This window comes from Mesoplodon mirus, assembly GCF_964341445.2.
Source record: "Mesoplodon mirus genome assembly, chromosome: 5".
NCBI classification, from domain to species: domain Eukaryota; kingdom Metazoa; phylum Chordata; class Mammalia; order Artiodactyla; family Ziphiidae; genus Mesoplodon; species Mesoplodon mirus.
This window is the reverse complement of record NC_138980.1, coordinates 184,521,561-184,541,069: the sequence shown is the minus strand read 5'-3', so window position 1 is coordinate 184,541,069 and position 19,509 is coordinate 184,521,561. Positions and strand designations below refer to the sequence as shown.

Sequence of the window (19,509 nt, the reverse complement as noted above, 5' to 3'; positions counted from 1 at the left end):
CACCCTCAGATCCCAACCCACCCTGCCAACACTTGATTTCAGACTTCCAGCCTCCAGAACAGTGAGACCTGTTTCTAATGTTTAAGCTGCTTGTTTTGTGGTATTTTGCTGTGGCAGCCCTAGTAAATGAAAACACCCACCATAACATTGCAAGTAAATTCCCTGTTTCTCCACCTTCTGTGAGAAGATGACTTTTCATGACTGCATACAATTTCATCACGGAGACAGCGTGTACTCTTAAAATGTGTTCTTACCCTGGATGATGACCTTTATAATGGGCCATGGTCTGCTTTTGTGATTCTGAAGGTGAAGAGGTCATGTGCGTGTGTGCAGTGCTCCTGGGGCAGAGTGTCACTTACCTTAGCATCTAACTGACTCAACAGCGACTCAACATGAGTCAGCCTGACTGTTGGGGGCTTAATTGAACCCTAACGTTAGTAGAGGCCGTCAAAGGGACATTCGGACTCAGCGGAGCCCACGTTCTCCCACTGGCACGGAAAGTAAAGAGCCTTGTCTTGTTTTTGTGTATTAGTTCAGAGAGTAGTTGTAAAGAAGGGCGAGAAGAATTACTGTAGTTTTTGCAAGTAAGATAAGTAAAAATGAGAGACATGAATGGCTATAATTGTTAGTAATCTTAGGTGAAACAATGTTAGCTTCCATTGTGTTACACATTATTTAAAAATATTCCATCACAGATGAATTATTTTTCGAAGTAATTTGAGTTAAGAAGAGAATATAGCTATTTTTCAGATAGATACAACAACTCTACTAAGCATCTAACCTACCTCTGTACAGGTGAACTCAGGCTGGCAACTGGTTGCTGTGAGAATAAATAAAAATCAATAAAATTGTAAAGGAAGAAATTGTCGATGTTGAGGTTATTTGTTCAGAAAATTCAAGTTTGTTATAGTTGATTTCAAGCAATGGTGTCTCAGGGGCTTCTGAGGCCTGGGAAAGGATCTCACTGGTGGGATAGTATCTTTCCTCCCGACCCATGTTACATGTACAGAGGTGGCTTCATTTCTCCTAGTCAGGAATGGGATTGCTGGGTCAAATGATAAGAATATATTTAAGTTTTAAAGAAACTGCCAAACTACTTTCCAAAGTGGTGTCACTTTAAATTCTCATTTTCCTTTCCATGTATTAAGACATCCAACTCCTCTACAGGTTCACCAACACTTGGTATTGTTAGCCTTTTTAATTTTAGCCATTCTGATTCATGTGTAGTGGGGTCTTATTTTAGTTTTAATTTTCATTCCCCTAATGCCTAATGATGTTGACCATCTTTTCGTGTGCATATTTGCCACCCATATATCCTTTTTGGGGCAGTTTGTTCAAGTCTTTTGCCCATTTAAAAAACTGGGTCACTTTTCTTATAATTGAGTTTTGAAAATTCTTTATATTCTGGATACAAGTATATGGTTTGGAAGTATTTATTCCAGTCTGTGACTTATATCTTTATTTTTGTAGTGGTGACTTTTGAAGGGCAAATATTTTAAATTTGGATGAAGTCCAATTTTTCATATTTTTCTTTAATAGTGCTTTGGTGTCATATTAAAGAAAACTTTGCCTAACTCAAGATCACAAAGATTTTATTCTGTTTTCTTCCTAAAGTGTTGTAGTTTAGCCCTGAAATTTAGGTCCAAGATTGATTTTGAGTTATTTTTTTGTATGCTGTGAAGTAGGACATTAAGTTCATTTTTTTTTTCCTTGTGGGTATCCAATTGTTCCAGTATCATTTACTGAAAATACATTTCTCCCCATTGAATTGCCTTGGCACATTTGTTTAAAATTCCATTTACCATAAATGTAAAGGTTTTATTTCTGGAGTTTCTATTCTGTTTCATTGATCTCTATGTCTATCCTTATGCTGGCAACCATACAGTAGCTTTGTGGTGAAATTTGAAGTCAGATTGTCTAAATCCTCCAATTTGGTTCTTCTTTTTCTGAATGATTTTGGCCACTCTAAGTCCTCCGAATTTCCACATACAGCTTGCTATTTCCTTAAAGAAAAAATCTTGCTGGGAATTCAATGGGGATCATGTAAGTTTGTAGATCAATTTGGGGGAAATTTTCTATCGTGACAATATTGAGTGTTCCAATCCATAAATATTGTAAATCTTTCCATTTATTTGGATTGTGTCTAATTTCTCTCAGCAATAGTTTGTAGCTTCACATATAAAGATTTTGGGGCTTGTTTCGTGATTTTATTATTTTTTGATTCTACTGTGAATGGAATAGTTTTCTTAATACCATTTTCAGACTTTTCACTGCCAGTATACGGAAATGTAATTCAGTTTTTAACATTGATTTTATATCCTACCACCTTGCTAAGCTATCTTATTATTTCTACTAGCTTTTCTGCAGATTTGTTAGATCATGTTTCCTACAAATAAACACCGTTTCATTTTCAAATCTATATGCCTTTAACTTATATTTCTTGCTTTACTGCACTGGCTGGAACTTTAGTAAAATGTCAAATAGAAGTTTGGAATGGACATTCTTGTCTTGCTCCCAATCTTAAGGGGAAAGCCTTCAGTATGAATTAAGTATGAATTAGTTGTAAGTTTCACCAGTGTTCTTTATCAGATTTAGGGTGTTTTCCCCCCTAGGTTGTGAAATTGTTTTATCATAACTAGATGTGTTACTAGCAAATGTTTTTTCTGATTGATTGATGTGCTTGTATGTTTACTGTATTTTATTAATATGTTTACTACATTAATACGTTTTCAGATGTTAAAGCCAACCTTGCATTTCTGGAATAAAGCTCACTTAGTCACAGTGTATAGTTCTGTATATATGTGACTGCATTTGGTTTGCTAAATTTTGTTAATGATATTTGCCTCTGTATTCATGAGTGATATTGGCTTATGATACTCTTTTTTTTTAATGATACTCTTTTTTGATGACATTATCTGGCTTTAGTATTATGTACTAGCCTCACAGAAATGAGTTGGGAAGTATTTCTTCCTCCTCTATTTTCTGGAAGTTTGTGCATAATTGATTTGGGTTTTTTTCCCCTTAAAATAACAGTTAGAATTCACCAATGAGGCCATTAGGGCCTAGGATTTTCTTTGTGGAGAATTTAAAATTACTAGTTCAGTGTCTTTACTTGTTATATGACCATTTGAATGTTCCATTTCTTCTTGAATTGGTTTTGGGAATTTGTACCAACTAAGTAGAATGGTAAATCCCTTTCTTAAGTAATAAAGCAATATTTCAACCTTAGAACACTTACAATTAAGTATAGAAAAGTTTAAGAGACCCAAACCCATAATGTTATATTTTTGCATTAGAAAGTCACCTGTGCATTGGTAATTTGGAATTTCATGTTCTTAAATGCCAAAGATAATGTGTTCTCCAGTGCAGGAGAGAGAAAGGTTTCAAATCTCAGAGTCTTAGAAGATCTGCCTGCTCTTAGGAGTTGAGCTTGGCCTCCTTCTCTCCTGTTGGCCACCAAATGGATATAATAATGTGTCCAGGAGAGTCTTAGTGAGATTTAACATAATGATCAATGACAAGTGTCCATCAGAGTGGTGACCACATGGTCAGGACTGGCAGCAGGTGTCAAATGGGACTGTCTCAGGCAAACTGGAACATAGGGTCACCCTGGCTTTAACGACAGCAAAGGAAAACCCATGGACGCCTGCTCCTGGCTTGCAGTGAAGGTCACCTTTGGTGGTTGGGTCTGGGGTGGGTGGGCAGGATGACAGTTTCCACGAAGTTGCTTCCGAGCTTCTAGTAGAAGTTGCTAGCACGAGCGCAAGCAAGGAAAAAGACTGCTGACAACTTCACTGCTGCTAAAGGTGGGTGCTGACCCTCTTGCTATTTCTAAATTATTACAAGGATCCACCTTCTCTGATGCCCTCCAGGCTTTGTGGTGAGATGAAGCTCCTCCACAGAGAAAATAAAGTCACCAGCAACCTTCAGAAATTGGCATAGTAGCAACGCCTGCTCACAAGTAGCCTACCAGAAACCCCTGGAGCATCTGACCTCTGGGAGGGCCTACAATGAGTCAGCCCTGCAGGCTTGATCCTGTGAAGTTATGGAAATGATATGGCACACTCACATCTCACACACACATCACACATGCATCACACTCACACACACACATCACAAACACATCACACACATCACACACTTCACACACTTCACACACATGCATCACACACACACTCACACACACACACAACACAAGCCTCACAGTTAAGAGTACCTCTGCCCCTCACTTTCTCTTCTGTTCCCCACCTACCTTTGTTCCCACGTAAGGGGCATCCCTGGGAACCACATAAATGCTTCAATTCATCAAACAAGCGATTCCAAATACTGCTCTGCCCTCATTCTTGGAGGGCCTGAGACCCACCTTCGGCTCTGACCCCCGTGGTGAGTCTCACGCTGGTGGCCGTGGGCTTACCTTTGATGACGAGGTGTCCTCTGGCTTTACGGTGGTGGAGCACAGACCCAGGTGCATGGAAGTTGGCAGGAAAGCCTTGGGCTTCTTTCTGCTAGGATGGGGCAGGCGGAGGGAACACTGAGGTCAGCGAGGAGGGAGCTGGCTGGGGGCAGGAGCGCACGCGGGGCGGGTAAGGCTGCAAAGCCTCACGCCAGCGTCAATGCTGCCGTTTCCTCCTTAGAGCAGCAGCCCTGGGAGGCCGTGTGAACGCTCGATGTAAAACAGCCTGCAGGGGCTGTGCATGTAAAGGACCATGGCTGCTTGCCAGTGGGATGCCAGGAAGACGGGCTTCGCCCCACTGAGCCCCCCCAGGACAACTGCACTTGCCAGTTTGTGAGCAGCAGCGGTGCAGGGGCTCTTTACAAGTGCACAGTGACGTGCCTCGGGGCCACAACATTGCCACTTTGTGGCACTTTCCCGCAGGGGCTCCAGGAAATGAATACGGGAGGCTTGTCTTTGATGCCCAGGTAGGTCAGTGTCATCACACGGACCTCCACAAACCGAGGAACATGGAAGGGGGAAGTTGGGGAGGTTTGAAGCATGAGGAGGACTCGGCCCCCCGCTACCGACTTAGAGATGGAGCGTGAGGACGGGACTGGCTCTGTCAACATTCCAGACCCACCTTCTGCAGAGGCCACTGCCCCAGGAGCCCTGGCGGCTCTGTGTGAAGTGCCAAGCAGAGACTGATGCGCCCGCAGGCGTGTGACTGCGGGAACCGAGAGTTCACACGTCGTCTTTGCCACTAAGCCTGTGGGGATTTGCTGTGTAGCAATGGGAACTGGCACAGGCCACGCCTCTAAAATCAGACAGGAAGTGTCTGCCTGTGTGTGGTCCTCTCCCCACTTTATTTTCATCCTAGCTGGTCAATTTCTATCAATATAATCTATTCTATTTACTGTTCCACGGCAGGCAAACAGTCCAGAACAGAAGAAACACTCCCAGTAAACTGGTCTGATAACTGCTACTAGAGACACACTTTACGAAGTCCCACAGTGTTTTCCACCAAAACACGCCTGTGAGACACTTCAGTGTCTTGTGATTTAAACATATTCCCAGGTTTCTAGGACCTACTCCAGCAAACTTTCCCCCAAATCGGGCTGTGTCTACTCGTCAACTGTTAGGTTGACTCCCAGGTCACCCCAGGAACATTTCTGCAGCAAAAAAAAGGTCATTGGTGTTTTATTGCCCATTGGGTCTGGAGGGCTTGTAAACTTGTATTTCGTTGCATCACACTTCTCCCACAATCAACCCTTTCAATAAAGGGATGCAAAAGTAAAGACTAGATTGAAAATAAAGAATAGTATTCCAAAAATGAGGAATACGGTACATTCCAAAGTTGGCATGATTTATATTCATAAAAATCATTATTTTTTCTGTTAACAATGTTCACAATATATGGAGTTTTTAAAAAAGACTTCTAAAGAGTTCTACAGTATGATTATAATTTTAGAAAAAAACCCATCATGTATACAATGCACACAAAAAGTATTTAAAAGGAAGACCTAAAAGATACTAATCAAAATGCCAGCAGTGGCAGTTGGTGGAGGGGGGCAAGAAGGGATGTTCGTATTTACACTGGGAAGTTGTGCAGTTTCCAAATTTTCTATAATGCATATGCATTGATTAGGCAACCTGAAAAAAACCTAGGTTTTTGTCTTGTTTCGGTTTGGTTTTCGAGCTCAGCTCACCACGCTGATTCCAGGTACGCTTCAATCCTTCTTGCCAGAAAGAAATAAAAGAAAAAATATTCTTAGATTTTATTTAAAGGACCATAGACACTTGAAAGTGAAATTCAAAATGACTTAGGTTGTCACAATACTAGTACCAATCAGGTTTCTAATAAATTTAGAAACAAAAATAGTGGGCTATTTGAAAAGGAATGTTCTTTCACACTAAACTATATGCCCTGATTATTAAACTAAGCAAAAACCTGCAGCAATTCTCAGCTTTTGGGGAATTGACTAACGGTGCACTTCTCCTTTTCTGAGTCTCTCTGCCAGGTGAGCTGTGGCAAGGGAGACGTGAAGTCCCCCAGGACCCCTGGGCCAATCTTCCCTGCCAGGAACGCTGGAGCTTCCCCTGCAGGTTTCCGGGAAGAAGGAGCCTTACTACGGTGTGCCCGGCACTTCCAGCCCCTCGATTCCCGACCTCCCCACCCGCAGACTGGCTTCCTGGTCTGCTCCCCACACAGACGCTGAGCTGTGAAGGTGGGGAGGCAGGCTTTGTGCCTCCCACGTAAAGTGCACACCTAACGTAACTCCAGTTCAAACTCCAGGTTTCTTGGAACTGCACAAAATGATCTTCAAGTTTATATGGAAAAATAAATACAGGAAAGAATTGTCAAAAGTAATGAAAAGCAAAAATCTTAAGAGGGGCATTCACCTACTAGATGTTAAAAGGTAGCTAAATGAAGTCCTATCGTGAAAAGAGCACAGTGTCCTTAGTAGCCTCAGCAGAGGGACAGACTGGTGTCCAGAAGCAGACAAGCCCAGCGTCTGCGGACGCTCGGGGTATCAGGAAAACGGCCTTTCGATTGGATGAGGAAAAGTGGACCATTTAATTAATGAGGTGGCAACCAACAGTTATGCTGTAATAAAATAACCTCAGTAAATACAAAAATAAATAGAAGATGGGGCCTCCCTGGTGGCGCAGTGGTTGAGAGTCCGCCTGCCGATGCAGGGGATACGGGTTCGTGCCCCGGTCTGGGAGGATCCCATATGCCGCGGAGCGGCTGGGCCCGTGAGCCATGGCCGCTGGGCCTGCGCATCCGGAGCCTGTGCTCCGCAACGGGAGAGGCCACAACAGTGAGAGGCCCGCATATCGCAAAAAGGAAAAAAAAAAAAAAAAAAAAATAAATAAATAGAAGATGGTTTAAAAGCCAAATGTAAAGAAAGCAAGTAAAAATTACAAAAATATTAGGAAAGAATATGGAGGATGTTCCTTGGGCTAAGAAAGACTTTTTTTTTTTTTTTTTTTTTTTGCAGTACGCAGGCCTCTCCCGTTGCGGAGCACAGGCTCCGGACGCACAGGCTCAGCGGCCATGGCTCACGGGCCCAGCCGCTCCGTGGCATGTGGGATCCCCCCGGACCGGGGCACGAACCCGTGTCCCCTGCATCGGCAGGCGAACTCTCAACCACTGCGCCACCAGGGAAGCCCGTAAGAAAGACTTTTTAAAGCAAGCCAGTTAAGAGGAGAATATAGCTGCTCTAGGCAGATGACGACTTACCCCTGCACAGACGATCTCAGGTCGTTATCCAGCTCCTGTGGGAGATAAAGGAAAGTCATAAAATGAAAGCACGTTGTTGACACTTTCAGTTGATTTGCAACAGTGGTACCTAAGAGTCCCCTGGGTCCTGGGAAGGGACCTCACGGGAGGGGAGGGGGGCACCCTCCCCCGCACCCTTACACATGTGTGCGCGTTTCCATTTCTCTTTGGCAAGAGACAGGGAGTGGGGTGACTGGGTCACTGAGACGTATATATTTCACTTTTTAAGAAAATGCCGAACCTCCTTGCAAAGTGATGTAGTTCCGCATCCCCACCGCCATCTACAGCCTCACCGACACTCGGGGCTGGTCTCTTTGATTATGGCCACTCTGATGGGCATGTGTGATGTCTCACTGTGGTTTTCATTTGTGTTTCCTTAACAATGAATTATGTTGACCATCTTTTCATGTGCTTATCTGCCACCCATAGATCCCCTTTGGTGCAGTGTGTTCAAATATTTTGCCCATTTAAAAAGCTGGGTCGATTTTCTTATAATTGAGTTTTGAAATTTCTACACATTTTCTGGGTACAAGTCTATGATCTGCAAATAATCATTTGTGTCTGTGGCTTTTATTTTCATTTTCTTCATGCTGGCCTTTGAAGAGTGGATGTTAATTTTGCTGAGCAGCTGAAGAAATGGGCGGCCTGAACGGAGTCGGCCCTGCTGACTCAACCTTGGGGAGAGTGAGCTCGGAAATGACACAACACACACGTGCACACTACATGCCAAACTCACGCACATGCACATACAGCCACACACACACACACCAACACAGAAGCGAAGGACTGTGCCTAAGTGGTCCTAGCTGCAAGGTGACCTTGGGTCTTGCCCCGGCCCTGCATGAACCTGGATGGTGAAGCAGAGAGACGTCCAGTACCTGTGACAACTCGTTTCCTTGTGGGGTCACATCTCTCTGCACTGCCGGGGGATTCGAGCTCTGTTCTTCTTCGTCCTGCTTTAGGTAATCATATGTGCTCAGCTTCTTGGCCCCTAGAAAGGAGGACGGAGGCAAGGGGCAGAGTCATCCTCCATGAGCTGCGCAGCGGCCCCGCCCTCTGTGTCCGGGGCGGTGGCGGCTGGTTCCCAGGCCACCCCAAGCCCGGCTGGCCTTGGGCCGCGGCCAGCAGCGGCCCACCAGCCCCGTCCCGGGCAGGGGAGCCATGGCCCTGCGTCCCTCACAGGCCCGTAAAGCCAAGGTGGACGGGGGAGTGCTGAGCCCAGCTCCGTGTTAATCAAGGTGAGATACCAGCTCCCACACGTGGCGGAAGGACCCCAGGTTGTTAGAAGAAACTCTCAAACACGTTTGCCAGTAGAAAAGCACTATTAACGAAAGCATGCTCTGTGCCCGTTTCACTCATGTGCCTTCGCGGAGGGCCAACCTTTCCGTGGAAACTAACAAACGTGAGAACAGAGGGTTGACCATCATTTCTGAAAAGCGAAAAGGGCCACCCACAGAAGCCTATTTGCCGCTTGAGGAGCAGACGGAGGGCCGCCTGCCCTCACAAGTCCTCACAAGGCCTCACAAGACCCGCTCGGCTGCTACCCCGCGGGGGCCCGAGGCTCAGAACCCCTTCCCCGTCCGCTTCCCTGAGGGTTCCTCCAAGGGCTTTTGCTTCGTTTGCCTTATCTTTCTTGATTAACTGCACACATTCCCTCAGAACCTGTGTCACACTTTGAGGATGTAAACTTGACCCTGTTTGTATTCTCGTGAAAATATTCATTCTTCCGTGTGGGTTTGCACAAACACCACCAAATCCAGACTGAGACACCCCTGCGTGCCTCCGGAGCTCACCCTCTTCTCAGCGCACTTCGCGTGAGGTGTGGCGATCGGACTGCAGTGATCAAGCAGAGGAGGGGACACGGACGCAGAGCCTCACACACCGCGTGGCCTGGGAGCTGTGGCCGGAGCCCGGCCTCACTGAGGAAGGGCCACCTGTGTCCACTCGCCTTGCAGGGCCCACCCGCCAGCTCGGGCCGCTGGAGGACCCTCTTCTTCCTCAGCATCTTCCGTGGCGCTTTCTCTCCCACTTGCGGTGCCCGGCTCTCCCTTGGGCCTCCGGCCCGAGGGTTTCACTCCGATTGCACGCTGAGCACTCGCCACTGCGCTGAGCCTGGACTGAATTCCGACTCGCCACTGCGCTGAGTCTGACCCCGCAGAGACTGAGGGGTCGCGAGGATGTTAAGTAGATACGTTCCAGGGTACTCTTACTGTAACTACCAATAGCTAAATCCCAACGTTTTCCTGGAAATCCATTCTTGGAGGTTCAAAGACCCTAAAATAAACCCACTCGGTCCTGAGTCCCGCACGTCTCCCCCTGTACAGGCCTCCTGTGTGTCCTCATGCTCGGTGACGGTGGCACCACTAGCCCCTGGACACTCCTGTCCTTACATGTCCAGCCGGCCACCGAGTCCTGTGGGCTTGACTTCTCCAGGCCCCTCCTCACTCCTGCGGACTCACCGCGTCCCATCAGCTGCAGAAGTGCAGAGAGCAGCGCTTGGGCATGCTCCGCCTGGACAGACGCAGCGGCCCCCGACACGCACCCCGGCCCCGAGCCCAGGGCCCTGCTGGCCCCGCCGTGCACGCAGGAGCTGGGGGAGCCGTCCGGGGCTTCCAGGGCGGGTTCTGCCCTCGTCTCTGGCTCAGCAGGGCATGGCGGGCGCCGGAGCACCCGGCACGGCCACCACAGGCGCCTTGCCTTCCCTTTGGGGCCGCAGAGGTTGGTGACGGTTGTGACTGCCAAACAAAGGCTTCACAGGGTGCGGGACAGGCCTCCTCCCCTCATTTTAAAGGCAGATGGAGCCTGCCCCGGGCAGCTGCCGTGCGGACACGAGAAAACCACCGGTTCTCCGTCAAGCGAGTTTGGTTAGTGGAGACGCCATCGCTGAGTTCAGTGCTCTTCGTTGTTAGGGTTTCTGGTTGTTGCTCTTCTAAACCTCCCTGCTCTTTTCCACAGTGTCCTGTTCCTGCCTCATGGATTCTGTTCCTTTTTCCGTCTCTGAACACCGTCCTGACCACTTCCTGAACCTCCTTTATGTTTCCCGCAGGACTTGGAACAGAACTCAGCCCTCCTGCCCCTCGCGGGGTGTTTCTTCTCTTCCTGTGACTTGTCCTTTGTGCTCTGAGCTTGTTTCTGGCGGAGGCTGCCTGCCCGGGGACCCATGTGAACACAGGGGCGAAGGCTGGCCAACACGGGGCAGCCCAGGGGGCACGTACTCAAGTAGAGGTGGAACACGAGCAGCTGACCGACCAGCAGGAGGCTGGCGAGCTCAAGCAGCAGCATCAGCACCACGATGCCCAGGAAGACCGGGGCGCCCGTCCTCACAGGGAAAAGCGGAAGGAGCAGTAGCCACGTGTTCTGGTCGGAGACACCTGTGCCGGGGGGAGAGAGACGCGCATCCAGCTCCTGCTGACAAGGTCGCACCTCTCGTCAGGTGAGTACCTGGAGGCAGAGCTTGGCAGTGGGGGAGGGAACACCAGCCCGAGGGAGTGACTCCCTGCCCAGGTGAGCCCCTCCCTGCCCAGGTGAGCCCTTCCTCCTCGCCCAGGTGTGCTCTGCCTGGCCTAAGTACCCTTGCAGCCCCTCCTGACTGCGGTGGGTATATCACGATCCACTTTCTGGATCTGGAAGGTAAGGCTGGGAGAGGGTAACTAGGTGCCCAGGTCACAGAGCCTGACCCCGGCGTCCACTGCGCTGCCCCGCTGGGCCCTCCCCACTCTAACTAGAGCTGGAAGGTCAGAGCCCCCACCTGGGGCATTTCCAGGATACAGTCCTCTGTGACCCAAGGGGACCTGACACCACAGCCATGCGGCTTCCAACAATTAAGTGAAGAAAAACAGAGAAGGGTCATGTGCTGGCCAGTGAAGACCGAATTCCAGCTCAAGCGTCTTCACCCCACAACTCAGCCTGGACAGGTGCTCGACCCCGGGCTGCCCTACGTGGCCCCCCAGAAGGAAGGTGGCGGGAGGGGAGGCCCGGGCCCGGGCCCGGGCCCGGGGCAGTGCATACTCCCGTAGTGTGGGTCGGTGCGCAGCCTGGCGGGGTTGATGAAGTACTGGGTGAAGATGTACAGCAGCATGGCGACCACACACAGCAGTCCGGCCGACGCTGAGGCCACTGAGGCGAAGAAGTACCTGTGGGACGAGAGCCTGCTCGGGCGGCTGCACAGCCCGGGCCCTGGGAGCCAGCGGCACGCGCGCCGGGGCCCAGGGCAGTGTGCGCGACCCGGGGTCGCCCCTGCTGAGGGTGTGCCCCGGCCGCCGTCCCGCAGCCCGTCCCCCTCTGGCTCCCGACCTTTGGGCTTCTCTCTCCTGCTCTCGGGGTGACCGCACAGACCCACGGCCCCGGGGCCTCCCCTGCGGTTTCTGTTGCTCCACAACACGCACCTGAGATCTCACTCGGTCCTACAGGAGGGCCCTAACCCTAACACTAAGCACCCCAGCTCACAAGAGGGAGACGGAGGCTCAGACACGGGGCACGACTGGTCCAAGCCGGCCCCTCCCGGGTCCCCTTCTCCTGCTGGTTCAGACCCGGCTCCCTCCCAGCCACCACCAAGGGCACGGCCGGCCGGGGTGCTGATGCCAGCGCCAAGGAGCGGGGCCACACTGCCTTCGAAAAGCACACCCGTCAGGGCTGCGTGCTTCGGTTTTAGACCCAAATCACTGCTGCACTCTGCGCACAAAAGACCCCGAGAATGGTCTCCCCGTCCGAACAAATAAACCCTGGGTGGCAATTCCTGGAATACGGTTCCACTAAAACGCCTTCCTTTAGTCTTTCTGCTGTAATACCTTTAACATTTTCAGTGTTAAACAGTGTCTGTGGTTCACCTGAAGTCGCCGTGAGGTCCTGCCCTGAGGTCCTCCCCCAATGCCCCAGATAACCCCGCACAGGCCAACCCTGTTGCGTGCCAGGCCCCCCCACCCCGCCGTCCTGCCGACCCTGCCCAGTGGACATGGGGAGGCGCCCGCCAGGAGAGCCCTCTCAGCCAGCTCTGTGCTTGGAGCCGCCGTCGGGACCTCCTGGCCCCCTCGGTGCTCTTCACGGCAGGGCCACACCCCTCACCCGTCCCCACGGCAGGTGGACCTTGAGGTGCTCGGCCAGTTAGGAGGCCCCTTAAGGAGGCTCGTCCCGGAGGAGGGGGAGCAAGCCGCGTGAGGGGTGAGTGCCACCCCAGGCCCCACGTCCCAGGCGGGGAGACCCCTCACCAGTAATTCCTGCTCCCCACGCAGTTGTTAAGCCATTTGCAGTGATGGTCGAAGCCTGAGACACACTTGTTGCAGGTGATACAATGTTTGGACTTCACATTCCTGGAAGGAAGGTCGGGAGGGGCCGCCCGTCAGAGCCCCTGTCTGCCTGCAGGGCCAACCTCACGCTGGGCGCCGTCACAAGGTACCAGGGCCTGAGGCCCGGAGGCTGAGTCAGATCCCTCCCGGCCCCTACTGACACCCTTGGGGCCCTGAGCAGCCCCGGGCTGGGATCCGGTCGGCGGCAGAGGCTTGTGTGAGACCCAAGGCCACAGCGCTCCTGCCCCGGCCTGGCGGGGGGCTGTGTGTCGGGGCCCCTGCTTCTCTGCAAAAGGGGCGGCGCCCGTCGGCTGCTGGGGACCAGGTGCTCCCGAGCCCAGCCCACCCCCGCGGGACGGCGCGGGGGTCCCCTCGCACGGCTGGGTACTCACACAGTGACCCTGCACAGGTGACAGTACTGCCTCTCGATGACATGTGCGTGTTTGGACCGGTCGAAGGTCGGCACAGACCGTGAGTAGTTCTTGAGGCGGACACTGGCTTCGGCCGGGTCGATGGAAACCACCACCAGGTGGGCCAAGATGTAGAAGAGCCAAATCCCGCCGGTCACCTGGGGGTTGTCAAGGACAGCTCGGCCTGGGCGGCACGCGCGAGGGGCCCACTCCGGGTGGCCGGGTGGCCAGGCCCCAGGCAGCCACGGGAGCCTGTGCCTGGCCGGGAATGGGAGCGGCCCCTCTGGCTCCTGTGCGCCCAGCAGAACCCGCCCGAGTCCTTTGCCCCTGAGGGACAGAGCAGGGCCCGCCGGAGGCCGTGGCCCTGCGACCCAAGCGGAGCTTCGCTGGGACAGCGGGAGAGGCCCGTGTGTGTCCGCGGGCACCGAGCCTGGCGCCGAAGCCAGGCTGTGGAGGTCCTTGGGGCAGGGAGGCCACACTGAGCGCACATGCCATCAGGAGAAGGAGGGAGGGAGGGAGGGAGGGTTCCAGTACCCCCAGTGAGCCTCTGTGGTGAGTGGGCCGGGGCTGTCTGTCTGTCTGTCTCTGTCTCTCGCTGTCTCCCCCAAGCCCAGGACCCCCCAGGCCCACTCCAGCTCCCACGCCCTCCAGGGCTCCCAGGGTAAAATCAATTCCTCAGATCCCACCCTCTCCACCTCCTCTTCAGGAACTGACACACGGTCCCCATGGAAACCAAACAGAAGGGGAGGAAGTGTCGGCCTGGCCTCCCCATCAGCCCTGCCCTGCTTCCCAGGATGGGTCTGAGCTGGGAGGGTTCGGGTTCACAGGTCCAGCTCCTGCGAGGGCGGCCTGGGCGTGGTGCGGAGACGCCTCTCTCCGCCCGCCCACAGGGTCTCGTGGCAAAGCCGCATGTGCACAGGGTCTACGGTGCCTGTACAGAGGCCCACCGGCAGTGCAGACTCTGAGCAAAGAGGCCCCTCTTCTGGGGTCCTTCTCAGGCTGCACCGCGTTGGGGGTCCAGGGCCTGCTGGCCCTGCCTGTAATGCTCAGCCGCAGTGGAGCCGCCCTGGGGCTCTGGGGCTTGTGCTCACAGGCGCGGTCCTGCCTGGACCAAGCATCCCTGCTGCACGGTGAGCCTCAGTGGGGAGCTGGTCTGGCCAAAGCTGCTTGGCCTCCCTTGTCCTCCAGCCTCCAGTGCAGACCCAGGGCCCTGGGTGCCAGGCGTGGGGCACCAGAGGCCCGGCCCAGCCAGGGGGCACAGAGACCACGGTGAGGGCGAGAGAGCCGAGGACCAGCCAGGCCAGGGGACCGACACAGGGAACGGGACTGACCAGATCCCGCAGTGACACCCTTCCTGTGGCCTGGACCTCCCTGCCCCTGCTGTCCAGCAGACGGAGCCACGCTCCTGGGCAGGGTGTGGGGCAGTGGGCAGGTGGTCAGCGGCCAGCCTGCACTGTCCCATCTGGAGATGCCAGCAAGGTCCGGGCACGCTGGTGCCCCTACGCCCGCGTCCCGAGGCCTGAGGCACAGCTGACACAGCACTGTTTGTGTGGTTGCTGTGGCAACGGGAGCGTGTCCTGAGCGCAGGACACAGGCGGGGGCACAGCCCGGGACAGGAGATGTGGCAGGAAGTCGCGCTGCGGCCCAGGTGCGGCCCTGCTCTGCGGAGCTAGAGTAGGCCGGTCCCCATCAGACGGCGGGGGGCGGGGCCGGGAGGGTGGACAGGAGGGCAGCTGGGAGGCTGGAGCCCAGTGTGGCCCAAGGGCTCTGTCCACACGTCCACACTCGGCTCCACACGAGACCGCCGCCAGGGAGGGCGGGGGGACAGCAGCCCACGCTCAGACCCTCAGCCTCACGGGGGAGGTGCCCGGGGGCCCAACCCAAGCCTGACAGGCAGCCCTGCAGAGCCCCTAAACCTGCAGGTGCCCGGGGGTTCCCGAGACCCCGATGCGGTGGGCCAAGCTGCCACGGCCCCTCAGACGTCACACGTCTGCCACAGGTACGCGCGTGGGCCCACCTGCCTGCCCGCGTCTGCGTTTGCCAGAGACGACCCGGCCACTCCCGCTGTCGGTCACACACTCAGTGGCCGTCACCGAGCCCCCAGAATAGAAGGTGCCACAGGCGGGGTGTCGCGCCCTCAAGCTGCCAGCTTTCACTTTCGATGTAATTTTATCTCAGGAGCGTCTTAGGTTCAAGTAAATAATAAAAAGAACCCGGTCTGCCTTCTCACTTCCCCTGCAAAGCAGGGCCCCGAGCTGTTCTGAGGACGCGGCGGTCCCCTAGCAACTATCTTTGTTCAGTAAACAAACAGCACCGGGCGCCAGCCCAGGATGCCCGCCCTGTCACACGGCCGCCTCGCCGGTCCTGCAGCGGGAGGGCGCGGCCCCCGCGGAGCTGCCCTACCGCTGCCTGGGTCCCAGAGGAGCCCCACCCCGCCCAGTGCTTTCCGCAGGCCAAGGGCGGCCAGGCTTCCGCACGGTGACCCCCACGCTGCACGTGCAGCCTTGCTGACGCTTCCCTGTCTCCACCGGGCCCACGGAATGCCACCCGGCTTCCTGAAATCCCGCGGCCCTGACCCGGGACACTGCTCTCCCTGCTCCTGGGTCGCTGCAGGCGCCGAGTGACGCTGGCGCGCCCTAGTGGCCAGAGCATGGCGCCCAAGTGCAGCTGCCTGGGCCTGAGGAACATCGCTGGGGCAGTGGCGGGTCTGGGGGGCAGGAAACTGGACCAGAAAACATGTCCTGAAGGCCGTCTGAGCTCTGAACAGCCAGGGACGCCATCCTGCATCCACCGCTTGGGACAGGCAGGAGGGGGCCACACAGACTGGGTGCTGAGCCACCCAGAGGCAAGAGGCCCACCAGGGGGCCAGGACTCTGGGAAGAAATGGCCGTCCACGTGGGACGGGGTGCACTTGACCCCGGGGCTCCTTGCTGTGCACAAAGCAGGTAAGCACTCACAGTGGCTACTGGACAAAGCACACAGGACACTCAAAAAGGCTCCAAGGGCCAAAACTCAGCTAAGTTTTGGGCCGAAAGAGAATGAAGATACAGCATCATAGCCAGCACATAAGCAAAGACCCACAGGTGAGGCTGAACTGTGTCCCCAAAAGATGTTGAAGTCCTAACCCCAGGAACTGTGAATGATTTTACTTGAAAATGGGGTCTTTGCAGATGATCAAGTTGAGATGAGGTCCTCATGGTGGGTCCTGATCTCATAGGACTGGGGTCCTTATAAGAGGAGAAGATCAGGACTCAGACACGCACAGCGGGACAACCCTGTGAGGACGCAGAGGTGGTGGCATCTAAAGCCAAGGGATGCCTGAGGCCACCGGAGCTGGGACAGGTCCTGGGAACTTCAGAGGGAGCACGGCCCTGCCAAACCAGTTGGACCTCTGGCCTCCATCTTTGTGCCTCCGTGCCTCTGTGCGTGTGGCAGAGTGGGTGCCCATATGTGTGGCTGGTTTGTGACTTGTGCATTGTATGTATATTTGTGTGTTTGTAGGTCTGTGTGTGCTTGCACCTAGGGGGGAAATTATAGCTTCAGATACGACAAAAAGAAAAAAGGTCTAAAATCAATGGCCTAAGTTTCCACCTTAAGAAGGTAGAAAAAACAGAACTTCCCTGGTGGTCCAGTGGGTAAGACTCTGCGTTTGATCCCTGGTCGGAGAGCTAGATCCCGCATGCCGCAACTAAGAGTTCACTTGTTGCAACTAAAAGCTCCCACGTGCCACAGTGAAGATCCCACGTGCCACAGCAAAGACCTGGCACAGCCAAAATAAATAAATAAATGGATAAAGATAAATCTTAAAAGAAAAAAAGAAGGTAGAAAAAGAGGAAATTAAAGCCACAATACATTGAAAATAAATAGTAAAAATAAAAGCAGAAATTCAAAAAAATAAAACAGGGAAAATCAGTAAGTCCAAAAGCTGACTCTCTGAATAATTGATAAAAGCAATAAACCCTAGGAAGACTGATCAGCAGTGGCATCACGGCAGATCTTACAGATAACAGGAAATAGTGCAAATAATTTTATTCCAAGAAATTTGACAATTTAGACAAAATACTAAAATGTCTTGAAAAACATGACTTGCCAAAACAGACAGAAGATGAAACAGAAAAGCTGAAGAGCTCTTTTCCTATTCAGGAAACTGATCACTGCAAACCTTACCACAAAGAAATCTATCTCTATGACCTCGAGGGGAAAAAATGGGCCTCATCTGAGTGAGAGGCACTCCAGGCAGATGCCCTGCTTTTTCTGACTGATTGGGGCTCAGGGGGCCCCACATCTGCAAAACAACAAGTGTCAATCTTGGTAACGTCCCATGGGATTTTTTAGATGAGATAAGAAGAATGGTGGTGTGGAGACAAAAGTCTCTGTCAGATGCAAACTGGGGCATTCCAGTGAAATTTCATGATGTCTGGGGTTTTTAAAGATACTCAGTGTATGTGTGTGAGATATGAAACAACACTGGCAAAATCTTAACTGGTGAAGCTGAGTACCTGGTAGCTGGGGTCCATCACACTGCTCTCTCCACTTCTTCAAAGCTGAAAGGCGCCACGATAAGGGGCTGGGAGGCCCCGGGAGACAGAGGGCCCTTCTTGGTCCTGACACCTCCCTCGCGCCCGATCCCCACCACTGACACACACCTGGCCAGGGGCACGGGGCAGCCTAGGAGACGAGGCAGGCAGTGTAGCCACAGGCGCAAACACCCCACTCTTAGAAGCTGGTTCCAATGCCCACATCGCAGCAGCCCAGCCTGTCCACTGGCTGTAACGTGTGGCGACCCTCAGTGTGAGGGCCGGGGTTCCTGGTGGAGTCCCGCGCCACCCCGACGCCCACCCCAGCATTCAGAGCAGACGTCTCTCGCCCAGAACACAGCCACCACACATTATCACAGACGTCAGCGCCTCGGCTCCACATAGGTGACCCTCGCGGGGGCACGCGAGCTCTTCAAGTCCTTATTAAAACCCACCAATCCTCTTGGACAGCACAGAGCAACCGCTCAGCCATGGTTGGGAAAGTGCGTGGCCCGTCTGCGGCTCCCCCGCTCCTGGGGTCTCTGTCCACCCGGGACCCTCCCACCCCTGCTGCCAGCTGGGCACCCTCTCCCGGCCCCAGCGCTGGTGGGCACTTGTAGCCCAGACCCTGAGGCGGCGGCGGCCTGGAGGACAGCTGTGGGGTTTCCAGCACTGTGACAGTGGGAGCCGGGGCGGAGGGCAGGTCTGACCACCTCTGCGGGTGGCCTGGAGCCAGGCCTACTGGAGGCCCCTCCGGGACCCCCTCGCCCCCTTAGATGACAGCAATGCCCCCAGTAAAAGGATACACTGTAGGCAATGTATCTCCACTCGGGTGGCAGGAAGGGAATGAAGATGCCAAAGGTGGTGAAGGTCAGGATCAGGAACACGATCCAGATCACGACCTGAAAGCAGTGGATGGGCTGCGACCAGCCATTCACCCTGGACCGCCTGGGTGGCACAGTCTCCGTGCTCTTCCTGGACATGGTTCCTCGGAGGGTGAGCCTCGAGATCCTGGCACAGAACGCCATCTGCAAGGCAGGACGGGGCATGGCAGGCCATGTTCTCCTGCCCTCGTGGCCCGGGGACTCGGGGTGGGACCCACGGCCCAGCATTGCCCGGGGCCCCGGTGACATCACAGCTGCGGAAAACAGCTCTTGGGGGGGGGTGTGTGGCCCCCTGGATGAGGAACAAAGGGCACCCCCTGCCCCCCACCATGACCGCTGGGCGGGCAGCTCCCAGCCCCTCATGGCCTGGGGGCCACTTGCAGCAATGAGTCTGGGGGCTGGTTTATAGATGCACACGCCTCATCAGAAGACTCATGGGATATGGTGGACCCAGTGAGAAAAAGGTCCTCATCCCCGGGGAAACCGAGGGCGGGGCAGGAAAAGCCAACTTTAGCTGGTGTGATCATGTGACACTTTCATCCACCAGAAATCCTACAAGTTTCCCCTGTGGCAGGAGAGGCCACATTTCCAGAGTCCTGTGTTTTTCCTTCCACAGGAACAGGCCCTCCAGGGGTGGGAGGGAACCAGCCAGTCAGGTGGGCAGGGCCACTGGGAAAGGGAGGGACATGGCCAGGGAG

General features: G+C 53.6%; 1 protein-coding gene across 3 annotated transcripts; it reads right to left on the bottom strand.

The window, feature by feature from the left end:
- Window positions 1-7,326: 7,326 nt before the first annotated feature.
- Window positions 7,327-19,240, bottom strand: LOC309805684 (putative palmitoyltransferase ZDHHC11B). 3 transcript variants are annotated; one of them, XM_082623806.1, is made up of 7 exons: window positions 18,734-19,236; window positions 13,393-13,568; window positions 12,923-13,024; window positions 11,727-11,851; window positions 10,934-11,089; window positions 8,597-8,709; window positions 7,327-7,714 (listed from the first exon to the last, which is right to left on the bottom strand). In XM_082623806.1, the coding sequence occupies exons 1-7, from the start codon at window positions 19,172-19,174 to the stop codon at window positions 7,676-7,678; spliced, it is 1,152 nt and encodes a 383-aa protein (XP_082479932.1). In that variant the 5' UTR covers window positions 19,175-19,236; the 3' UTR covers window positions 7,327-7,675. The 3 variants fall into 3 exon arrangements, with proteins under 3 accessions (XP_082479932.1, XP_082479930.1, XP_082479931.1); XM_082623804.1 differs by lacking the exon at window positions 7,327-7,714 and having other exon boundaries at window positions 8,283-8,709; window positions 18,734-19,240; XM_082623805.1 differs by lacking the exons at window positions 7,327-7,714; window positions 8,597-8,709 and having other exon boundaries at window positions 10,481-11,089; window positions 18,734-19,238.
- Window positions 19,241-19,509: the final 269 nt, after the last annotated feature.